Source organism: Psammomys obesus, unplaced genomic scaffold (assembly GCF_907164565.1).
Source record: "Psammomys obesus unplaced genomic scaffold, mPsaObe1.curated_primary_1811, whole genome shotgun sequence".
Classification (NCBI taxonomy): domain Eukaryota; kingdom Metazoa; phylum Chordata; class Mammalia; order Rodentia; family Muridae; genus Psammomys; species Psammomys obesus.
This window is the reverse complement of record NW_026587556.1, coordinates 4,070,541-4,094,917: the sequence shown is the minus strand read 5'-3', so window position 1 is coordinate 4,094,917 and position 24,377 is coordinate 4,070,541. Positions and strand designations below refer to the sequence as shown.

Here is a 24,377-nt window from a genome sequence, read left to right as displayed (position 1 = left end):
TCCTCAATTTCTACTGGTTTTGTCCTCTGGTTAGTAGGGTGTGAGCCTGGTATGAGTTAGGAGGAAAGCCGAATAGAGTTGGATGGGGCCTGCCTGTGTTCTGAGCCCTTCAGGGTCTCCAGAGATGGAGAGAATACTTTAGTACTTTAGTTGACGTGATCAAGCTGTACGCCTCAGTAGATTGTGAAACAGAAATACTGTTCCAGAATTTTGTTTTGCTGATCATAAATCTGTACTGACAGTAGTTCAATGTACATAACAATGACTCATAAAATTCACAAACATTTATTTCTATCATTTCTCTGTATCTGCCTTTTTTCTTCTGTCTATTCCACTTCTGTGTTTCAAACTTTCTCATATCAGTCTTCCTTCTTTTTATCTAATGCCTTTGTCTGTTGTCTATTCCTCTTTCCAGAGCACTTTTTAGCTTTTTGGACTCCTCCTCCACGTAGTCTGGAATAATCATGACTTCCCATGTCATATTTGGCTCTACATCTTATCTTCTAATTTCCCTTTTTAGGAATTTTTATTCTTGAACCACCAGTCCCTTGATCCATCTAGGAAAAGCACTGTCTTAAAGTTCCAGTCTCCCTCTAAATCCAAAAGATAGTCTTTTGATAGTCTTCTGTTGTTTTAATTATGAAACCTTCATAGCCATATGATCAGGTGTGTTTTTTATAACCCAACAAAGCTTTTATGAGACCTTATAAACACTTTGTGCCTACAAACAAGTCCTCTACAGGACTAAGATAAGTTTTTCCTTGAGTTCCTTCCTGACATCACCTTCTAACCAAGACAATTCAAGTGGCTATAGAATCAGACTCCAATACCACATATCAGTTGGTCTGTGTGGCATAGATCAAGAATCAAAACATATTTGGTGTTTCCTTGTCTTCCTCTTTTTTCTTTTTCTCCATCTTCCTCTTTCTCCTCCTTCTCCTTCTTCCTCCTGCTCTTCTTCCTTCTCTTTCTTTCCCTTAATAATTTGTGTCATAAATGGCATGGTTATAGCGAACTGACACAAAAACTAGATTTTGCCATTTTATTTGGTGTTTCTTATGGTGATCTTCATTTTTACAGTCATGTTTATGCAACATTGCCATAGCAATGAATATGAATGTCTTGACTATCTTGTCCATAGGTGAATGTCCTATACTCCATAATTCCCAGCCAATAAGCCAGCTTCCTTCCTTGAGGCCTGAACATCATCACTACCCAACAATCGATGAGCCTCTTCCACCAAGTAAGCTTTAGTTTTCAAACCTATGACTTAACTCTCATCAAGTCTGAACAGGTCAGTGTGAATTCATACACAAACATCCAAAACTCTCTCAGTGTTACAAAATACCAGTACACACCTACTATAAAACAGCATTTTTTTTTAACAAGCTGTTCAATATATGGTATTGAAATGATAGCCTAATGTTGTTACTATTCCTAAGTTTCTGAGGGAGAGGCAAAAAATCGATAACATTTCTTTACAAGATCTGGCTAGTCTTTGTGACTTTTCAGTCTTACATTTACCATTTTTAAGTTTTCAGTTGGAAAATAGAAATCCATTTTTCTCCAGTGAATCCATCAGTCATGAGTGTTTCCATAGAGTAAGACTACTTTAACCCACAGTGCTTTTAAAGTAGACTTTCCCAACTATAACTTAAGTCAAAGGATTAAAAATTCCAAATGTCTGCTGTCGTTTTTGGCATTTCCAGGAAAACTATTATTTTTAGGATAGAATTCAATATCATTTTACCCTAGTAATCATCTTATATGATTAATAATTCCTAGCTAGTCATTTGAATTTAGGAGATTCATTTAATCTCTAAAGTATTATGTTTAATTATCTGTGGGAATAAATGCTTTAATCTCCTCATCTGCTAAATGCTGTTTGGACTAGGTAGTCTGTGTGTGCCGTTCAGGCTCGGCCTGTACCACTCCATTTAAAAGATTTAGGAAAAGGAAATGAAGCTATGCATGTAGTACACTCATTCAACACAAATGAGTGTTTGTGAATTCTGAAACTTCTCCGTTTAGCTTTAAGATTTTTCTATACAAAGATAATCATTAGTATTTGATATAGTGTTACATATAAAAATTTATTCTTAAAACTCACATTTTAGACAAGCTTGGATTAGGCAGTTGGAATTTTCAAAAGGAGAAATGCTTGTTTAGGAATTCATCTATTCTTAGTAACAAGTATTTTAGGTAAATACTCCTTTTCTCCTTATTCAGTCATACTTTAGCAGTGAGGAAATTATAAATGTCTTCTTTTTGTTACTTTCTTTCAATGGTTGGAAAACCTTGGTCACTGTATAAATGTCTTCAATATATACACTAGCTTAAAGCATCACCACCTTTGTTTCTCAGAGGCTAAGCTTCTTTAATTTTTGATGCTTAATTTCTTTCTTCATTTAAATACTGACTTAGGATACAACTTAAGAAAAGAGTAAAAAAAATCCATATTTCATAGTTTCTACTTAGCATGAATTTGAAAATTGTATATATAACATGTTATTGCCAAAAAAACAGCCTCTTTCTCACAAAAAAAAAATATATATATATATATATATATCATCTGCACACGTAAATATAGCCTGATCCCCAATCCATGCAGGAACAGAACTAGTTATAAATATATCAATTTTAATTAAAAAATAATAATATAAATTATGAATAATTTGACAGAAAACCACTTCAAAATAATTACTAGTATAAGCCACTTTCAGCAATTAAAATAGACTCCAAATAGGTTTTAATTTTCTATCCATATATCAATGAAAATATCAGAAAATTTGCTAATAAATTCTGACAACAGGATTTTTGTGAGGCAATCTTAAATAAAACATGAGTGACTGCATTACTGATAGTCATTCATTCATCAACTATTTGCTGATTAATCTATAATTGATGGTGTTTTAGGTAAACAAAATTGATAATGATCCCAGCCCTCCCGGAGCATCTATATGCTGATCTAGAAAGTGGATAATAAACAATAAAGTAATAAATAGGAGCCTAGTGTTAACTGGTGAGAAATGTGATGAAAAAAAAAAAAAAAAAAACAAAAGTAGATGAAGATAAGGAGTCTTTTCCTGTGTAGTAGACACTGGTTTGCAGTTTTAGATCCAGAAGTCTAAGCAAGCTTCCCTAAGAGGGCAATAATGGATGAGACAGAGGAGCTACACATATAAATGCTGAGGGAAAGCTTTACAGGCAAGGAGAGTAGCTGCTGAGCTTTAAATGGAGGCGTGATGATAGGCTTGACGAATAAAGCCAATTCATCGGAAGCCAGAAAGCCACCAATAATAAGGTCAAGCACAAACCAATCACCTGGGGCTTTGTAGACTGTTGGAGTAGTTCCCGACCCTCCTAATTCTGCAACGCTACCTCATATTGTGGTGACCCTCATCATAAAATTACTTTCGATGCTGCTTTATAGCTGCAACTTTGCTCCTTTTATGAACCGTAATATAAATATTTTTCAAGATGGAGGACTGCCGAAGGGGTCGTGACCCACAGGTTGAGAACCGCTGGAAAGGTTTGCCTTTCACCCTGAACTAGGGGGACACACCACGGCGCTGTAGACAGGCGAGTGGTATTCCTGACCTGTATTTTGAAAGGTTTCCCCTGGCTGTTGTGCAGGAAACAACCTGAGGAGGAAAGATAGAAGTCTTGAGGTATAAGGTTATCACAGTGGCCTAAATGAAAAACACTGATGATTTGGATCAAAGCGGCAGCAGTGGAATTGTTAAGGAACAGTCATATCTGAACATACATTTTAAAGACAACTTTGATGATGTATTGAGTATGGGCATTAAAGGAAAATAAGAATTAATAATGACTCAGTTTCACCCTGGACTGATGGAAAAAGCTTTCGTGGAGCAGGTTTGGGTAGGAATGATCTTAAGTTTGCCTTGATCATATTATAGTTGAGCTATCATCAAGTAGTGAGGGCAAGAAGGCAATTAGATATATGTCTGTAAAGCTCAAGAAAAACAATCTATACGTGGGATATTGCATTTATTAAACTATTTAAATACATAATCCAATGATAAATGCATGTTTAAGTTCTTGTTAGCACATAACTTGGTATTCAATAACTCATTCTATTCTAAATGATTCAACCTGACCTACCCTACTGTAAGTTGCTCCAGTGCAGGGCAGATACTGTTTTCAGGGGTCTAAGTGAATTCATGACTTGCCAGTGCTTAATCCTTCTAATAATGCTGAGGCCTAAAGATCCATACATTTTTCTTTGTTTATAAGATATGTGAAAATAATTTCTTTACAAAGCAACCCAGAAAACATACTAAAATCCAGCTAATTATTTAATGAATATGTATAATACATTAAAATGAACACTCTGTGTTTGAGATACTTAATTTATTAATAAAAGAGTTTAGAGCCTAGATGAACATGCTTTCCAGGTGTGGTTTGGATTTGCAACTTGCTAAGAATGTGTTATCAGCATCCCGTTCTCCAGTTTTTTCCCCCTTGGAGAATTTTCAAGGCTAATGGAGAAGTCTTTGCTTTCCTTTAGAGTAAGGATCTGTTTATCTGTCTGTGTCCTTAGGATTTGACTTAGCTCCTAGTTTACAGCAATTATAAGTGGAGTTTTCTCACTTGAACTAAACAGCATTCTTGGTTGGATGACAGTTCAAGAAAAACAATTATTCAATGGCTTTTATATAAAGAACAAGGGAATTTTCAAACTTTTGGAATAAGATTAATGATGAAGTTATGAAATTACACATCATAATAATATCATCAATAGGATGCGTATTTTTCTAATAGTTGATATCTCAATTATCTAATAGCCTATTTTAGGAAACTCTGCCTAGAATGTATTTCTGTAATTCAACTACATTTTCTTTCCATTTGCCATATACGGTAAATTTAAGGTTATTTTGGTATTTGAGTTTTCATTGGGCACTGACAGTTAGGTTAGATATTTGAAGTTATGTTTTCAATTAGAAATGCCACATACTATAAAAACCATAAGTATGCCAAATTTATCTTTAAAACTTGAGAGTCACTATGTCTTACCTAAGTCAAAGTTTTCAAGATAACTATTAATATCTGACCGATTCCCAAAACTGTCCTTCCTCACTTGACAGACCAAATGGTTTTCCTCCTTTTGAAATTGTTTCCTGTTTGTCCGAGCATGTTTAGTACTTCTCTAGCATTTCCAACATGACACCATATTGGTGTTATTTCCACCACATTTTTATATGTGGGCTACAGAAGTTTTGCCCGTTACTGTCCGTCATTGCTCTTATAGGCCTAGTTCAGATACACAAAAATCACATTTAAGTCTAAGTTTCAAGGGGTTTATTCATGGATTTCAATTCACTTCAGCTTACATGTACATTACCCAATCATCTATGCTTCTGCCTTGGCTCCTACTGTATATATATATATGTATATATGTGTGTGTGTCTATATATACATATATATGTATTAACACGTACATACATATACATATATGTATGGAACGACAATTAATGATAAAATGGGCCATATATTTGAAAAAGAGAAAGAAGAGGTATAGGGGAGAGTTTGGAGGAGGAAAAGAATAAGGGAAATTATGTTGGTTTTAATCTCAACAAGAAAAAGATAATTTTAAAAGTTTTTACCTTTTACTTATTTTCAAATACATTTTAACTAAAATGTGATTGCATCATTTCCTCCTTCCCTTTCTTGCCTCCAGCCTGGTGTTTGTTGTATTGTTCTATTGACTTGCTTTGGTTTTGTTAGCCAGCCATTGGTAGGTTCAATATACACATTTGTTCCCATGGACATTTTGAAACTATAGCTATCAATTTTTTTTTTTTTTTCCATTAACTCCCTTAGAAGGAACTGCAATTGCTTGAGCCTGCTCAATTTAGAAAGAAGCTTCTGAAGTTGCAGGTACAGCATTTCCGAACTGAGTTAGACGGGGGTTAAATACATGACCCTCTGCAACTGCCGCCAGCCACGTTAGCATGAATGAAGAGCAGACTGAAGCGGCACATCAAGGCCTACCGCAGGGTTTGTCCAATCTCCTGCAACCGTTTCTTGAATAACTAGCAAGATTTTTAAAGCAGTAAGCAAATTTTCTTTAGACACTGTTAAATCTAAGCACATGCCCTAGCAAAGGAACCACAAGTATCATGGCAAAGCAGGAAGTCTGACCTCCTTTTTGGGCAGCTGATTCTCCTGTCCAGCAGTCATGGCAGGTGCTTGACGTCAGGGTGGGGGTGGGAGGGTGGGGAAGCCGCTGGTGAGTTCTGTCTTTAGAAGACCTGGAAGTGGAATGCGTCCACATGCGTCAGTAGTCTGTACCTGACTTTTTTTGTCCTTGTATTAAAACAACAGACTGGGAGGCTCGAATTGACAGCCATGGACGGGTCTTTTATGTGGACCACGTAAATCGCACAACCACCTGGCAGAGACCGACAGTGGCGCCGACCCCAGAGGGCATGATCAGATCCGGGTCTGTCCACCAGATGGAGCAGCTTAACAGAAGGTGGGTGATTGGTATGGACCTCTATAAGCCTCGGTTAGAGGATAGAGAGACACCCCTCTTCTGCCTTCCCGTGCATTATAAGGAAGCTGGGCAAAAGTAATTATGTTAAGAAACCTGTTCCCGGTAATTATTTGGAAGGCTGGGTTTGGAAGTTAGTTAAGCTTAATAGGAAACATGTTAAGCTTGAGTGACATTTAAAGACAGGGTTCCTCTGAATTTCTTAATGGTACAAACTGGAATTCAGAAATTCATTAATTAGGGCCCTTTCCCCCAGGACTCTCACTAAGAATGTGAGGATCCCCACAAACCCTCCAAAAATAATACGTAAAATTACACATGTGAACATATTTTGGAAAATTTCCCCAAAGATACAGAACTCAAAATAGTTAACATTCCAAGGAGAGTTTCTATAAAGATAACTACATCCCTACAGGAAAACTCCGTAAATCACGGTAGACCTTGCCCTCATCTTATCAACGCTGTATCCCCATCACTGTAGACTCTGCCATCATCCCTTAATCACCGTACACCTATCGCTGTAGTTTCCTCTCGCCTCACCATCTGTACATCCATTGGAGACTTTGCCCTCGTTTCGCATCACTGTAGAGTTTTTCTTCACCTCATTGTCATCGTACACCCATAAACAGTAATTCTTCATGAGCTCAGAAGTCATTATCCTAGAAAAGAATAAATGCTTTCTAAATGTTTCTGAAGTAGCTCGTGGTGGCTCGGTTGTGTAACTCCAGCTATTTGGGATGCTGGGTCAGGAGGACCTCAAGGACAAGGCCAGCTTGAAAAACATATCAAGATCCTGTCAGGAAGAGGCTTCCAGGATCATTTTGATCAGAAAGTATGTCATCACTCTTGAACTTGCACAGATACTATTTAGTTTGGGGTTGCAAACCAAACATAGTTACAGAAAATCATACTGAGTGTGATGATCAAAGTATTTACACTGAGAAATTCAGAGTCAAAAGCTGTAGCACCAAAAATTGCCTGGAACTCAATACAGGATTATTTCTCAGTTAATTCCTATAATTGGAGAGTATCTAGCATTAATTAACTCTATTTTCACACATACAGACAATGAGCACACATATATGATAAGCAAAAAATAGCAACATGTATTTTCACTTTAAATAACAAACTAAAACTTATTTTTAGTTAACTTTATTAAATTATAATGTTAAGGGAGATTTAAATTTAAATAGAAAAAAACTATATTTATATTATACCAAAGTATAAACTTTTAAAAAAATATGTTTAATTTAAATTTAAATATATATATGCCATGATTCTTACCTTGCTATGACATGACAATATAATTTTATGTTTATTGTTTCTTATTATATGTGCTTTATATTACCACCATACCTTCAGATTAACATTTAAATTCCTGTAAATATTCCACTGAGTAGCCATAATTTAGTGCACTTAACTTCTCATATAATAATATAAATATTTTATATATTAATATATTAATATTTTGTTTATTGTTTTATCATAAATTTTTATTTGAAGACCAAGGTCATTTTAAATATTAAGACTATCTAACATTAGAATATTCCTTTGTGGTTCTGTTCCCAAAACAGCAGCAGGGAGATATGCAGAATTTAGGTTTTTGCTTTCCATGCTTAATTTTTTTTAACAACGTGGCTTTATAGATTTTACTATGACAAAAATAGTTTTACTTCTGTTTCATCTTCTGGCCTGTTTTTGCTGATTTAGGAGATATTTCTGTATTTCTGGCATTTTGGAATTGGCTTATATCTTACTTCTTAGAGGATTAACATTTTTTTCATTAATTTATTTAATCACTTTACAGCCTGATCGCAGTCCCCCCTCCTGTCCTCCCAGTCTCACCTTCACTTTCTCCTCTCCCCCACCCTGCCCTTTCTCTGAGAAGGGGAGGCTCCCCCATGAGAACCCACCCACCCAGGCACATCCAGGTGCTACAGGACTAAGCACAGAGGATCAGCATTTTTGCCATAATTTTCTCTTTGAGAATTATAGTTAATTCCACATGAATTTTCTGTTCTACAGCTTTGATTATTTATTGGGTTGGATTGTCGTGGTTTGGTTTGGGAAGGATTTTTTTTTTTTCTGGTTTGTGTGATTATCTGCATGCATGGGCAATTAAAATTGTATTATTTCAACTGATTTTATTCCCAATTCCCATGAGCCTTTTATATATTTTTAGCTCAGAACAAAACAAGTACAGAAGGACATTAACAGATAATTCCTGATGAAATGGAAAAGGGAAGGCTTTTCTGTGACGTCTGTGATCTGGGTTCTGGGTTCTATCACAAAACTGTCACAAGTGTAATTCTCAGTTCTCTAAGGGAAGAGAACTTCATTTCTATATCATAAAAGAGAGCGGGAGAGCTCTAAAAAGAGTTTAGCCATTTGGAGAATTCACGATTTGTCATATTTATTAGGGAATTGTCCAACAGAGGCTTCTGCAGTTTTTGGCAACACTCTGACCCCAATTAAAGCCAGAGGTTCAGGCATCTTCTCATTGATGGTTCTAGTCTCCTGCCCTGGGCTGCATTCCTTGTGTTCCAGCAAGATCACAGTGGGCCATCTCTCACCTTCCCAGAACCTTCCTGCCTCCTCGGGGAGGTGAGACACAGGCATATAATGATCATTGCGTGAATTCCACACTTTGTTATAAAAGGCGCTGTCAAGAAATGTCTCGCAGTCGCTGCTGCCGGCAAAAGTGTCTTCTGATGCTCTATCAGAAGTGAATGACATGTGCTAAAATAAAAGTGAAAAGAGGTCCTTCCAGCCAGCGGATCTCAAACCTTGATATATCAAACAGTATCTAAACTGCTTCTTAGAAGCACGGGTTTCAGTTTTCTTTCGTTAATGTAATTAACAGGTCCTCTTGCAAGCAGTTTGGAGACCACAGTGCGGAAACTTTAATCCTTAAATTTCAGGAAAGCCTAAGGCCATTCTCGTTCAGAGGCCTGCTGTAGAAGAGTGAGCCTGAACAGGATTAGATACATTCCTCACTTGATTTTTTTTATTTATTTATTTATTACAATTTATTCACTTTGTATCCCAGCTGTAGCTCCCTCCCTCATCTCCTCCTAATCCTACCCTCCCTCCCTCTTTCCCCCCATGCCCTTTCCCTAGTTCTCTCATAGAGGAGATCCTCCTCCCCTTCTATCTGACCCTAGCCTATCAGGTCTCATCAGGGCTGGCTGCATCATCTTCATCTGTGGCCTGGGAAGGCTACTCCACCCCTGAGGGGAAGGGGATCAAAGAGCCAACCACTGAGTTCATGTCAGAGACAGCTCCTGTACTCCTTACTAGAGAAGCCACTTGGAAACTGAGCAGCCTATGGGCTTTCTCTGAGCAGGGGGTCTAGGTCCTCTCCATGCATGGTCCTTGGTTGGAGTATCAGTCTCTAAAGGCCTCCTGGGCCCAGGTTTTTAGCTCTGTTGTTCTCCTTGTGGAGTTCCTATCCCCTCTTTCTTTCTATCTCCCTCTTCTTCCATAAGGTTTCTTGCATTCTGCCCAAAGTTTGGCTATGAGTCTCAGTATCTCCTTCGATACCCTGGTGGGTAGAGTCTTTCAGAGGTCCCCTGTGGAAGGCTCCTGTCCTGTTCCTTTTTTTTTCTCCTACTTCTGATATCTATCTCGTTTGCCCTGAAGTCTTCCCTAGGGTCCTCTTCCCTAGGGTCCTCCTTGTTGTTTAGCTTCTTTAAGACTATAGATTGTATTATGTTTATCTTATGTTATATGGCTAATATCTACTTATAAGTGAGTATATACCATATTTATCTTTCTGCTCCTGGGATACCTCACTCAGGATGACCTTTTCTAGTTCCCACCATTTGCCTGCAAATTTCATGATTTCTTTGTTTTTTAATTGCTGAGTAATATTCCATCATGTAAATGTACCACTATTTCTATATCCATTCCTCAGTTGAGGAACATCTAGGTTGTTTCCAGATTCTGGCTATTACAAATAAAGCTGTTATGAACACGTTTGAGCGAATGTCCTTGTGGCATGGTGGGGTGTCTTTTGGATATATGCCCAGGAGTGGTATAGCTAGATCTTGAGATCTTGAGATCTTGAGATAGCACTATTCCTAATTTTCTGAGAAAACACCAGATTGATTTCCAAAGTGGTTGTACAAGTTTACATTCCCACCAGCAATGGAGAAGGGTTCCCCTTTCTCCACATGCATCATCCCTTGAGTTTTTGATCTTAGCCATTCTGATGGGTATGAGGTGAAATCTCAGCATCTTTTTGATTTGCATTTCCCTGATGACTAAGGACACTGAACATTTCTTTAAGTGTTCTCTGCCTTTCAGTGTTCCTCTATTGAGAATTCTCTGTTTAGCTCTGTACCCCATTTTTTAATTGGATTACTTGATTTGTTGCTGTTTAACTTCTTGAGTTCTTTATATATTCTGGATATTAGGCCTCTGTCAGATATAGGGTTGGTGAAGATCTTTTCCCAGACTATAGGCTGTCGTTTTGTTCTGATGACAGTGTCCTTTGCTTTGCAGAAGCTTTTCAGTTTCATGAGGTCCCATTTATTGATTGTCGATCTTAGAGCCTGTGCTGTTGGTGTTCTGTTCAGGAAGTTGTCCTCACTTGATTTTCGGTTAGAGTTGGGGACTTCGCTATTTGTGCTCCTTCCCTCCTCCTCTTCTGCAACACCCATCCCATCTCCTTCCTGAACACAAGACTCATATAATCCACTTTGTCATAACTGACAGGAGCTGGTAGGATTTCAAAGCATTCTTTCCAGATCTAACTATCTCTCCCCCCCATCCCACCCCCATCCACCACCCTCGATGTACAGTCTCAAGGCCCTAAACCATAGATTTGTTGAGCTACCTAGACAAACAATGTGGACATAGTTGTCTTGAAAATTGTCTCACTATCTTATTGGACTTTGCAGGCATTTCTTTTCTGATTTCAAGACAATTTTTTTTACAGATTTTTTTTTTCTAATTGCCTTATTCAGAGCGTTAGCAAACACAAGTTGATTCTGGTCTTGTCATTTTCTATGTACAGGTATCAAAACATTCAGAGAACCATTGCAACAGAGAGACCTGAAGAAGATTCTGGCAACCCAAGCTGTGAGCAAATAGCAGACGGAGGAGGTGGAGGGAGTGACTCAGAAGCAGAATCTTCCCAGTCAAGCTTAGGTATTGGAGCAGGGGACCCAGAACAATGGAGGTGGCATGTTATAACTAGAAGTCTCCAAGTCCTTACCCTGCCTCATGGGATAGCCACACATAGGAGAGCAACAAAATATAGAACAAGATGGAGGAATTAGAGGCGTGAATAAGAGAGACAACAAAGTTTCCCACCAGGAATCTTGGAAGACAGAGACTCCTGTGTGGTTAAGTAATGTGTCTGTTGGTGCCCTAAGGATTTTTCTCTTATAAATAAAACATGTTAAATGTTCAAAATCCATTTCAAATGAGTCTTGGGAGTTTCAGGTAAAAAAAAAAAAAAAAAAGTAGGTCAACCGAGGAGGAACCCGGGCACAAAGAGGTTTCTGGTGGGTTTCTTGTTCACAAATTCCAAGAGCATATTGCTTTTACCACATATCCAGCCTTATTTTCCTTGTTCTATTTCTTTAACTCTAGCCTGACTGAGATGCTGATAACGATGTTTAAAAAGCATGAGACTGGCTTCCACTTTTTGTGCCTGTAACTGTAATTACCACAGTGAAATCCTAGTAACCCTCTTTCTCTTTGAACTGAGTTAAATGGTGACAGGTCCTCCTGCCCCAACACACACACACACACACACACACACACACACACACACAACAAGGCCCAGAGACCGTCTAGGCAAACACATATTGTAACTCTCATTCTGGCGGGTCTCAGCGATCATGGGACATGCTTATTTGATTTATTTTTTAGGTTCACACATTTATACAATGAATTTCAGTCATCTTAACCTAAATTTCCCATCTTTGCTCTTTCTCTCTCACTGAACCTTTCTTTACAATAGGTCCCTGGCCTTCTTTCATGAAATCTTTATGTGCATAGCCCACTGAGCTTAATAATGAAAGTTTCTTGCCTGATGGTAGGCAAGAGGCTATTTGCTAGAGCAAGAACAAGTTACCAGTGGCTCCTTAAGTAAAGAAAATGACGTGAAATGCCCTTCCCCCAATGGGTTCCTCCCCCACCCATGAGGACCTGTGGGTGGGCTCCATCTTGAATAGGTCTTGTGTAGACAACCACAGATGCAGTAACTTTAGGAATGTAATGATGATGCCGTAATTCAGAGACATCTTTTAGTTAGCCATTCCCCTACTTACCGTCTCCTTCCTTCTTAAATGCACACACACACACACACACACACACACACACACATATTTCAATCAACAATTTTAATCTGCTTTCTCTATCAGATGTGCTGACAACCCTGGTTTAGGTTTTTGTGTTACTGATTCTTTGTTCGGTCTTCTGAGGGCTACAATAATCATGTAATTAGGAACAGGACAGGAAAAGATACTCGGGATTATTTCTGGATTTGGTATTGGATCACATGTAACTTACTACATAATAAAAAACCTCAATTTTAGTGGAAACTCACAACTGCATTTATCTCTTGGGCCTGCGGCTGAGCACTGTAAGGTCAGTAAAGCTGGCAGGTTACTCTGGTTGCAATCTGACTCAGACACATCTCTGTTCACCCGTTGTATTAGCTGTGTTGGTCTGAGATGGCCTCGGTTTGGAAGTTTGTCCCTCTGGCTTGTTCCCTTAGTGGATGTGTGACACAAGAGAGACAGAGACACAAGAGCCTGGGTCCCTGTCTCAGAACTGACATATTGCTTCTGCCTTGTGGAACTGGATGTAACCAAGCAAAAGGCCAGGACCAGTTCAACCAGAGGGGAGCTTGAACGTCCCACTGCAGAGAAATGCTTATAGGAGGAGAGAGCTGTGACACCTTCTGAAAACTGTCCTAACCACAGATAACACTTGTAACAAAACAAGAAAAGGAGACAAAGGAAGAAGATGTGAGGGGACTTGAACCTAGCTGAAATCATACAGGGACATTACTAATAAATAATGATTCTTGACTTTTAAAAACTGAAAATTTTGGCTGGGTGTGGTGGCCCATGCCTGTAATCCCATCCCAGCACTTGGGGAAACAGAAGCAGGTGAATCTATGTGAGTTCCAGGCCAGCCTGGTCTACAAAAAGAGTCCAGGACAGCCAAGGCTACACAGAGAAACCCTGACTCGAAAAACAAAACAAAACTCAAATTTTGAAATGCTCAAAAACTGTCTGAAATATATAGTATGCCAAGATGATGCCACAAAAGAAAAATTCTGGGGTTCACGCATAAAATTATTTAAAATGATGTTTAAACCAGATGTGATGACACATGACTTAAATGCCCCCAACACTTAGAGGGCAGAGACAAGAAGATCATGAGTTTAAAGTTTGGTTACACTGTATTGTGAGACTACCTCAAAAAATTTGTGTAAAATTGCCTCTAGGCTGTACATATAAGGTGTAAATGGAACATACTTAAGTTTCATGTTCAGGCTTGTGTCTCATCTCTAAAATACGTTCTATAATTTTAAAAAAAAAATCTGAAACACTTATTGTCTCAAGAATTTTGGACAAAGAACACTTGACATTCTTGACCTGGTCATGACACTAAGGAAAAGCAAGAGTATGTCCTGTGAGTTGGGGTTGGGGGTAGAGTTGTGTTTTGCTATGGGAAGAGATGTACCCAGTGTGAAGGGACTTCCCACCCAACATATTCCATTGCTTTGTTTCGTGTTTTTGTTCTAGATCTGAGGAGAGAAGGGTCGCTTTCTCCAGTCAACTCACAAAAGATCACCTTGCTACTTCAGTCCCCAGCAGTGAAGTTCATCACCAATCCTGAATTCTTCACTGTGCTGCATGCCAACTATGTGAGTGCTCCCCAGACAAAGACAGGGTAGTCTGGCTTCCTGGAAACCAAAAACAAGCTTTATGCGGTCATTTACTAAGATAAGGGGGCTAGAACTTTACTCTCTGAGCTTGGGAAAAAAAAATTTTTTTTAATTTTTTTTTTTGAGATTGTATTATAATTACATCATTTCCCCTTTTTCTTTTTTTTCCTCCAAACCCTTCCATATGCCCTTCCTATCTTTTTTCATTAATGGTGTGTGTGTGTGTGTGTGTGTGTGTGTGTGTGTGTGTGTGTAAAAGCAAGCAACTCAGACCATTCTTTTCCATGTGAGTCTTGCAGTAAAGAAGGGGAGATTCAGAAACTCTATCACCTTCCTAAGGCTTTCATCAAGACATCACATTGTGAGGAAGGATGCAGCAGCCATGATTACAATGTGGGTACACTGTGGATGGCAGGCAGGAAAGACATGCTGGAAACTCAGCAGCCTGGCAAACTGCAAAGGGGCCTCCTCCACTTAACTAGCAACAGGAGCCCAAGGTGACTAGGTAGTTAGGTGAAGCAAAAGACTAAAAGCTGATTCGACCAATCAAGCAAAAGATTAAAGCCCAACCTCAACCTCAGAAACCTTAAAGCCCAACCTCAATGAGATGCTGAAAGAATGGGAAGCAATGGCTTAGCTCAGGGAGATTGTCTGAGAAATCAGCCGTTGGTGTTGGGATCTCCCATAGCCAGCGGATGAATAGCAGACGAAGACTCGAGAATATACTGAGTGGTTTCTATTTGGGGCACTGGAGCCAGCAGTAACTCTGAGGCAGGAGCAGTAATTTGATGCAATGATAGAGGCTGTGGCTGGGAAAGGAGGAAATAAGTGTTTAATACCTGGTGTGATAGTGGGCAATCAAAGGTAATAAAGCATGCTAGATACTGAAGCCTCTTCACCAGATTCTGGGCTTCGTGGGGGCCTTGGAGCTGTGGGAGCCACTAAACCAGCCTCCTCTAGCCTCCTGCGGCTTCCCCCCCCCCCCCCCCCAGCACACGGGTACATGGAAGTACTCGCCCCACCTAGCACCACAGAGGTAGCCTGAAGCATGTTGTTTGGCAGTCTCAGAACTCCGCTGAGGGGCTCAAAACTAGCGGTGTGAATGCTCAGGTGCCTGCGCAACAGAAACTTAGAATTTGACCAACTTCGGGAACTTTTAAAACAGCCTTCTTTTCTTCTCCATCCCTCACTTGAAGACATTTGATAAGATTCACTAGAACGACAGGCTTCTGAAGCCCAGCTTTAACTTCGATAAGTTATTGTCGTGGCTTAGACAGCTAAATGGATGGAAAGCATAGCTCTGCAGTCAGAGAAGGAAATGGGGAGGAGAAGACCAATGCTCAGAGAGGTAGAGTGAGGCCTGAGAGAGCCGAGCGTGGCTGACACTAGGTGGAACTGGCCTGGCAAAAAAGCCTAGAGGTGTTGGATGCACATTTCCTGGTTGAGCACTATGCCTGCTTCTAAAGCTTCCGTTCCCAGCTCACACAGATCAGCACCGGGCTGGATGCAGATCATGTTAAAGCACTCAGTGTGTTTGCTCTGTGTTTCCTAGCTTCACATCCTCTTCCTTCATGTTCCCCAAACCATTTCAGAGTGCCTACCGGGTTTTTACAAGCAGCACTTGCTTGAAGCATATGATTTTGAAAGTCCGACGAGATGCCCGCAACTTTGAACGCTACCAGCATAACCGGGACCTGGTGAATTTCATCAACATGTTTGCAGACACTCGGCTGGAACTGCCCCGGGGTTGGGAGATCAAGACGGATCATCAGGGAAAGGTGAGACAAACTGATAGGTGGGGCTTTCCCCAAATAATCTGGTTTACCGATGCAGGAGATGAGGAAGAACGTGCAGGGAAGATGGTGGGGAGGGGAAGCTGTAATATTAGCACCGGGGGACTTCTGCCTCAGTTTCTTACTCATTCCACAATGCTTATACAATGTAGTATGAGTTATTTAGCATCTTCCTTCTAGAAGCCAAACTGTGCCATTGCTCTGTGGGGAACAAAATCCTGCTTGGTCCAGGACTATCCACTTTACACCTTTAAATTTTCCATCGAGTGCTTTTGTGCAATGGCCGGTGTCTTAGTTACTATACCATGACCAAGTCAACTTCAATTTAAAAAAAAAAAAAAAGTGTTTAGTTTGAGGCTTATGGTTTCAGAGGATTAGAACCCATGCTTATCATGGCAGGAAACATGGCAGCAGGCATGGCGCTGAAGCAGTAGTTGATTGACCCTGGGAATGGCACAAGCCTTTTGAAACCTCAGAGCCTGACCCCAGTAACACACCTTCTTTGACAAGGCCACACAGTCTAATACTTCTCTCCTTGTCACTGTTCTGTTGCGGTGAAGAGACACCATGACCAAGGCAAGTATATAAAGGAACGCATTTAATTGGGATCTTGCTTATAGTTTCAGGGACTTATTCCATTGTCATTATTGTGGGAAACATGGCAGCAGGGTCATAGATAGGCAGGCTTGGTGCTGGAGAAGGACCTAAGAACTACACCCTGATCTCCATGTAGGCAAAGAGAGACAGAGAGACTGGGCCTGTCATGGACTTTGAAACCTCAAAGACCACCCCCCAATGACATACTTTCTCCAACAAGGCCACACCTACACCAACTAATCCATACCTTTTCGTCCTCCTAATCCTTCCTGTGGTGTTCTGATTAAGAATGGCCTCCATAGACTCCTGTTTGAATGCTTAGAGAGTAGCATTAGGAAGTGCAGTAGGTATGGCCTTGTTGGAGAAAGTATGTCACTGGGTGTGGGCTTTGGGGTTTCAATGCCCAAGCCAGGCCTAGTGTCTCTCTCTTCCTGCTGCCTGGGGATCCATATGTAGAACTTTCATCTACTTCTCTATCCCCACATCTGCCTGCATGCTGCCATACTTCCTGCCATGATGATAATGGACTAAAGCTCCGGAACATAAGCTAGCCCCAATGAAATGCTTTATTTTTATTTTTTTAAGGCTGTGGTCACATTATCTCTTCACAACAGTAGAAATCCTACCTAGAACAGACGTTGGTACCAGCGACTGGGGTATTGTTACAATAGGCCTGACAGTGCTTTTGTTTGCAGAAATATGGACTTTGGGATTTTGGATTAAGAAAGCAGTGGAATGCTTTAAGTGGGGCTTAATCCACCATACTAGTAGAAGCCTGGAAGTGGTGCTGAGATTTGAACTGTGGAGTCTCTGATCAAGAGGTATCAGAGAAGGATACTAATGTGGCCTAGAGACTGTTCTTGTGATATTTTGGTGAAGAGTGTGGCAGCTTTCTGCCCTTGTCCAAAAAGTCTGCCTGAGGTTCAATTGAAGAGTTTTGGATTAATTTTGTTGGCAAAGGAAACTTAAAAACAGCCTAATGCTGACTGTGTTGTAGTTAGTAGAGTTCAGTCATATGCACATCTATAATGAAAAGAAACAAGCCAAGCAAAGAAAAATACAAAATGCAAAGTTGGAGGAAAAAAGGGGACACCAAGAAATGTAAACAGATAAAAGAAAAGCCTGATGCTAAATGGAATAAAGAGCAAGACCTCAGCCAGCTAAGATTCCAACTTGTGAAAAGGAATTAAAGAAAAGTGAAAAGGAATTTTTAAAAGCTTAGGGCCTGGTAAGGTGGTTTACATCTTTAATCCCAGCACTCAGAACACACAGGCAGGCATATCTGTGTTTGAGGCCAGCCTGGTCTACAGAGTGAGTTCCAACACAGCCAAACTTAGGCAGTGAAGGAAACTATGAAAAAGCAGAAAGCTGGTAAAATTGTATTTGAGTAAGGGGGCCATGTTCCAGCCCCAGCAAATAGCAGAATTTGGCAGCTTCAGACATGTGGTTTTGGCTGTAGAGTCAAGGAGGTAAGAAGGGTTTATGGAAGATCCCTCTGCAACTAAGGAAAGCCACTGAGGCCAGGCATGGGTCAGGAGTGTTCTAGCATGGAGCCCTAGATCCATTGTATGAAACTGTGAAAAGTAAAGCCTGGATTGCCTTGGAGACCTCAAGATATTGGAGATGCCAGAGGCATGGGTTTTCTGCCTAGGAAACCTACAGACCAAATTTTGAACCAGCCCAAGAGAAAGAAGTATGTTGCAATCAGCCAAGCTGAGAGAAGTTGGAGATCTGAAGAGTATTTTGGCAAGAGTTTGGAGCATAAGGCCAGCTGGGTTTTGACCTTATTTTGGTCCAGTATTTTCTCACTATTCTCCCTTTCCTCCATTTTAGAATAGTAATATAAATCCTGTGCCATTATATGTTGGAAGTATGTGACATGTTTTTTGAATTTGATTTTATAGGGGATTACAGTTAAGATATTACCTTGAGTCTCAGAAGAGACTTTGGACTTTAGACCTTTTTTAAAAAGCTGTAAACACTATACTGGACAGATTCTGAGCTACCCTAATCCTAATATCTTTAAAGCCCACATAAAGCCACTCACTTGCCAATCTGATGACACCTGGGTGGCTTCTGTTCCATCAGTCTGTTTCTACAGCCATGTGCTCAGCCCCATCTTCTTCCTCAGCCATGTGGCCAGCTCTCCTCCCAACATCCATGAACACATCTGTCTTCCTCCATATCTCCTGATGAAAAAGGCCTTCCTCTCTCCCCTTTCCAGAGTTCCATTCTTCCTACCAAGAAGTCCCGCCTTCCACTTCCTGTCCTTCTGCCCAGATGACTGACCAATCAGCTCTTTATTGACAACTGCTACATCCACACAAGACATTTCTCCACAATTCCCCCTTTTAGTCTAATAAAAGGCTTCCTTTACATATATATACATCTATATTATTATACATATATACAATATACTATGTACAGTAAGAAGAACCACAAAATGATCAGGAAAACCATATATAAAAGTTACATTTAAAGAGTTGTGCTTATTTGTATTTGGCAACCTTGAAGAAAACATCATCTTGCCTATCTTGGTGAGTCAAAAGTTTTGTATCGAAATATTTTTATTATAGCTTGTATCTATCAATCTGAAAAACATCTATCTAGACCTTAAAACATCTTTTTAACTCCTAAGCAACTAAGATGAACTATAAAATTATAACTATCTAGACCATTCAGAGACTTGAGAAAAAAATCAAATTAATTACCTGAGTAAATAGAAAGTGCATGCTAGCAGCCTTCAAAAATTAAAAATTACAGAGACAGTTTGCTGCCTGTTTGAATAGCCACCCAAAACTCTCTATACTGTTGGAGCATCATCTTCAGCCTTCTGATCCAGTATATCTGGCAGGCATATTTATGAAGCATTAATTATTTAGGACTAAGGAATTCAGACTTTTAAACAGGGTTGAGACAATAGACTACGGAGACTTTTGAAGTTGGACTGAAGGTATTTTGCAGTATTCTATGTCTGAAAGCCTATGGGGGCCAGCGAGTGGAATGTGGTGGTTTTAATGAAAATGTCTTTGTCTCAGTTAGACTTTTATTGCTGTGAAGAGACACCATGACCAAGGCAACTCTTACAAAGAAAGCATTTAATTGGGGCCGGCTTACAATTTCAGAGGTGTAGTGTATCATCATCATAGTGAGAAGCATGGCAGTGTCCAGACAGACATGGTGCTGGAGAATGAGCTGCGAGTTGTACATCTTGATCTGCAGGCAGCAGAAAGGGACTGTGTGCCACATTGTATATAGCTTGAGCAAAGGAGACCTCAAAGCCCGTCCCCACCATGAAACACTTCCTCAAACAACAAGGCCACACCTCCTAATAGTGCCACTCCCTATGGGCCAAACATTCAAACACATGAGTTTACGGGGGCCAAACCACCATAGGCCCCCATAGGCTCATAGGGAATGACATTATTTGAAAGGATTAGAACATGTGAACTTCTTAGAGGAAATGTGTCACTGGGAGTAGGCTTTGAGGTTTCAGAAGCTGAAGCCTGACCCAGCGACTCATGCTTTCTTCCTGATGCCTGCCTATCTAGATGTAGAACTCTCAGTTCTTTCCCCAGTACCATATTTGCCTGTGGACTGTCATACTTCCCACTATGGTGATAATGGAGTAAACCTCTGGACCTGTAAGCCAGCGCCAATTAAATATTTTCTTTTATAAGAGTTGCTGTGTTCTTGGTGTCTCTTCACAGCAATAGGTCATTGACTAAGACACTTCTCAAATTACATCACTCTCTGATGACTAAGCATTCAAATATAGGAGCCTATGTGGGCTGTTCTCATTCAAACCCTTCGTATCTTCCAAACAGTTCCATCAACTGAGCACCAAGTATTCAAACATGAGCCTCTGACGGTCATTCTTATCCAAATTACCACAACATATGTATTGCATTACCTTCTTAACCAGTTAACAAGGGATAGAATTATTGGTTTAGTAAGGGTGGTATTATTATATTACATGTTATGATTTGCCTAACAAGCCTCCAGTTGTCCCTGGAACAGCATGCCCAGCAGAGATGGGAGCTTTAGGATCCATAAAATGTTCCTGGCCTGTATTTTGCCTGATGATATTAACCTGAATGTTCTTCTCTAGAAATGTTCTGGAAGTCTAGCAAGTAAGCAAGACTGAGAATGTTCTTTAAATCATGAGCACCTTAACACATTTATAAGAGATACCACAAAGTTTAAAGAATTGCGCCTAAAAGGCTTTATGAAATTGGTTAGGAACACTCTCTTCTTCTTTTGTGATCAAATGAATCAGAATCTTTACCGCCAAATACATCTCTGAGTGGGAACCTGCATTACACAGTTCATTGACTCTGTGACTATAGACCTATGGGTTCATAGTTCTCCAAAAGCAACTGATGGAACAGTGTCTCCAAGGGCCTAAAAATTATTCTACCACAAACTGTTTATCATGCCTAAAAAGAAGTTCTCTCTAGAATGTGTGTGCATAGCTTGCAAGTCCATTAATGAAGTGATGTCTTAGGACCAGCAACTCCAGAACTAGGAAATAGGCAGAGTAGAAAGGAAGAATTGCCTGTTGGAAGAATGACAGTGAATTGTACTGTGAGGAACAGCGTATCAGAGCTGGATGAATGTGCCTCATTTCAATGCTCTTCAGTAGCTTTCAGGTGTCGATTAATCAAGATGTTAAGAGGACTTTCCTATGAATGAACTGACAGAAAAACAGTGCTTATTGGGCAGCTAGTACCCCTCCTATGAACATCTTACTCAGCCCTGGATTCCCCTGCATAATTTTTTTTCCAATTCCATCTGTTTAACTACAAATTTCATGATTGCCATTTTCTTTATAGCTGAACAAAATCTCACTGTGTATTGTACCACGCTTTCCTTATCCAGTGAACACCAATGAACGAGTATTTCTTGTAGTATATGAAGTCCTTTGGCTATACGTTCAGGATTGGTGAGGCTCGGTCATGTGGCAATTATTTTGCTTGGCTGGTATTTTTTTTTTAATACTCCAGAATGATTTTCCAGAGTGGCTGAACTGGTTGACACATTCACAAACAGTGTAAGAGTTTGCCTTTTACCACCTCCATGTCAGCATTTGTTCTCATTTGCATACCTGGTGATAGCCATTCTAACTAAGGTGAAGTCGAATTTTAGTCACTTTAATCATCATTTACCTCATGGTTGAGGATGCTGGGCAATTTTTAAGTGTGTTTACCAGATATTCATATTTTCTCTTTTGAGAGCTTTCTGTTCAGTCCTGTAGCACATTTTAAAATTGGATTTGCTTTTTTCCCCTTAATATTTACTTCTCTGAGTTCTTCATATATTCTAAAATAAAACTAGTGTCTCTTCTGCCCCATTATTTTTTAATTATCACACATATGCACATACAAATACAGCTTGCTAAGTTCTGCTGCTTGTAAGGATATGTGTTTAGGGATGATTTCTTGGGATTGGATAGCATTTTAGTGGGCTCATCTCTGGGAAGTTTCCCTCTCTGAGTAGCCATTAATTTCCTATAGCTATTCATGTAGAGGTGGGGTCCTGTAAGAGGTCCTCACCTAGGCTGGGATGTCAGCTGGTGTTGTCAATGAAAAGGTCTTCGGTAGGCAACCATATTTTTAGTATTTCATCGCTGCAGATTCCCTGACACATAGAGAAGGCACTGTCTCACAGGAAGCACCGTGATCCTCTCGCTCTTAAAGGTTTTCTACTCCATCTTCCATGAAGGTATGGGGTTGTGTGTCAGCGAGGGTTGGTACCACAAATCAGTTGTTCTCTATATTTTAAGCAGTTGTAGCTTTCTGTAACGGTCTCCATCTGCTGCAAAAGATGCTTCTTGGATGAGGGGTAGGGGTTACATTTATCTGTGATGTAAGGATAAGTACTTAGACTACAAATAGAAAGCTTAGAGTACTAGGTTCTCCTCTAGGCTCCATGACCTCATCAGCCATGAGCAGTTGGCTAAGTTTTCAGTACCAGACATGAATTTCTTTTCCCTTGCATGGGCCTTAAGTCAAATTAGATGGCTGTTGGTAACTCCCAAGATTTAAACGCTTCTGTGGCTGTCTTGGGGACATCTTCTATGCTGGTGGCTCACAGCCATCCATGACTCCAGCTCTAAGGGATCCAACAGCCACTACGTTTGTAGCACATACAAGGAACTTTCTTTATTCAATGTCTTAAAGTTTTTATTGTAGAGATGTTTAGTTTCCTTTGTTAGGTTTAGCCCCAGGTATTTGTGGTGCTGTGTGCGGTGGGTACCATGAATGGGATTCTTTACCTAGTTTATTTTCAGTATAATTGCTATTGGTATATAATAATTGGTTATTGTTATATACCAGTTGTTATTGGTAGATAACAATCTTCTGATTGTTTTGTTCCCAGCATTTTGTTTAATGTGTTTGTCAGCTGTGAGAGTTTTGGGGGCGAGTCTTTAGTGTTTCTCACGTGTAGAATCATATCTGTGAATAGGGATACTTTGACTTCTTTTCCTATTTATAATCCTTCTATTTTCTTCTTGTGTATTATTGAAAAGAAGCAGAAGACAAAAACATTTAGTGATTAAGGGTACTGGATTATTATACAACCAGCAAACAATACCACATGCTCATTAAATTTTGTGTAAGAAGATTTTTAAAGACTTGGAGAAATGATCACAAAATCTGATATTTTCTTATAACAAAAGTATACCTTCTAATGTGAGGAGACCATTAAAATCTCGAGGGGAAACTCAAAAATATTTTTGTATTTATTTCTTTACATTGCTGACGTTTGGGGAATTTGGTTATTTGCTTCATCCAACTATTGCTGAATGTCCGTGTGTTTTTTCCTTATCTAATTAAATGAGTGTTGGGTAGATTTGAAATGATATAGAAGACAAAGGGCCAAAAATAAGTATGATGACTATGATGGCCAGTGTTAATTGTCATCTTTACAGACTCTGGAAACACTTAAGAGGTGGCCTTTGGGCACTCCAGGGCAGGATTTTCTTGATTATATTAATTAAGAAGGGAAGAACTGCCCCCTGGTATGATTCACTGGCTAGGCTCCTGCACTGCTTGGATGGAGAAAGGGAGCTAAGGAACAGCACACATTCATTTGCTTTCTGGTTCCAAGGCGCCTGCTGCCTTGACTTCCCTGTCATCATCAATACCCTTTGTCGCTCAAGATAAACCTTTTCTCCCTTAAGTTTCTCTTGCCCGAGTATTTTACCATAGCCATGGGGAAAGAAGCTAAGAAACCGAGTCCTGTAAGAGTCTCGGAGTCAGCTCCACCTCTCACGGTGCTTTGTCTTGCTGTCCGTCTGCAGTCTTTCTTTGTGGACCACAACAGTCGGGCTACCACTTTCATCGATCCCCGGATCCCTCTGCAGAATGGCCGTCTTCCCAGTCACCTGACGCATCGGCAGCACCTCCAGAGGCTCCGCAGTTACAGTGCCGGAGAGGTAGGTTCTCTATGCCCTGAACCACAGTTTCCAAGTCTCTTCTTTGGGGCAGATAGATAGATAGATAGATAGATAGATAGATAGATAGATAGATAGATAGATAGATAGATA

At 39.9% G+C, this 24,377-nt stretch overlaps 1 protein-coding gene across 1 annotated transcript in view; it reads left to right on the top strand.

Annotated features, from left to right (window-relative positions):
* Window positions 1–24,377, top strand: part of Hecw1 (HECT, C2 and WW domain containing E3 ubiquitin protein ligase 1) — a 295,620-nt gene that overhangs the window by 203,166 nt on the left and 68,077 nt on the right. The window contains exons 11-16 of the mRNA XM_055603961.1: window positions 1,142–1,243; window positions 6,352–6,502; window positions 11,541–11,674; window positions 14,293–14,414; window positions 16,028–16,213; window positions 24,132–24,266. Of these exons, the coding sequence (XP_055459936.1) occupies window positions 1,142–1,243; window positions 6,352–6,502; window positions 11,541–11,674; window positions 14,293–14,414; window positions 16,028–16,213; window positions 24,132–24,266 (830 nt within the window). The remainder of the gene's footprint in view (window positions 1–1,141; window positions 1,244–6,351; window positions 6,503–11,540; window positions 11,675–14,292; window positions 14,415–16,027; window positions 16,214–24,131; window positions 24,267–24,377) is intronic.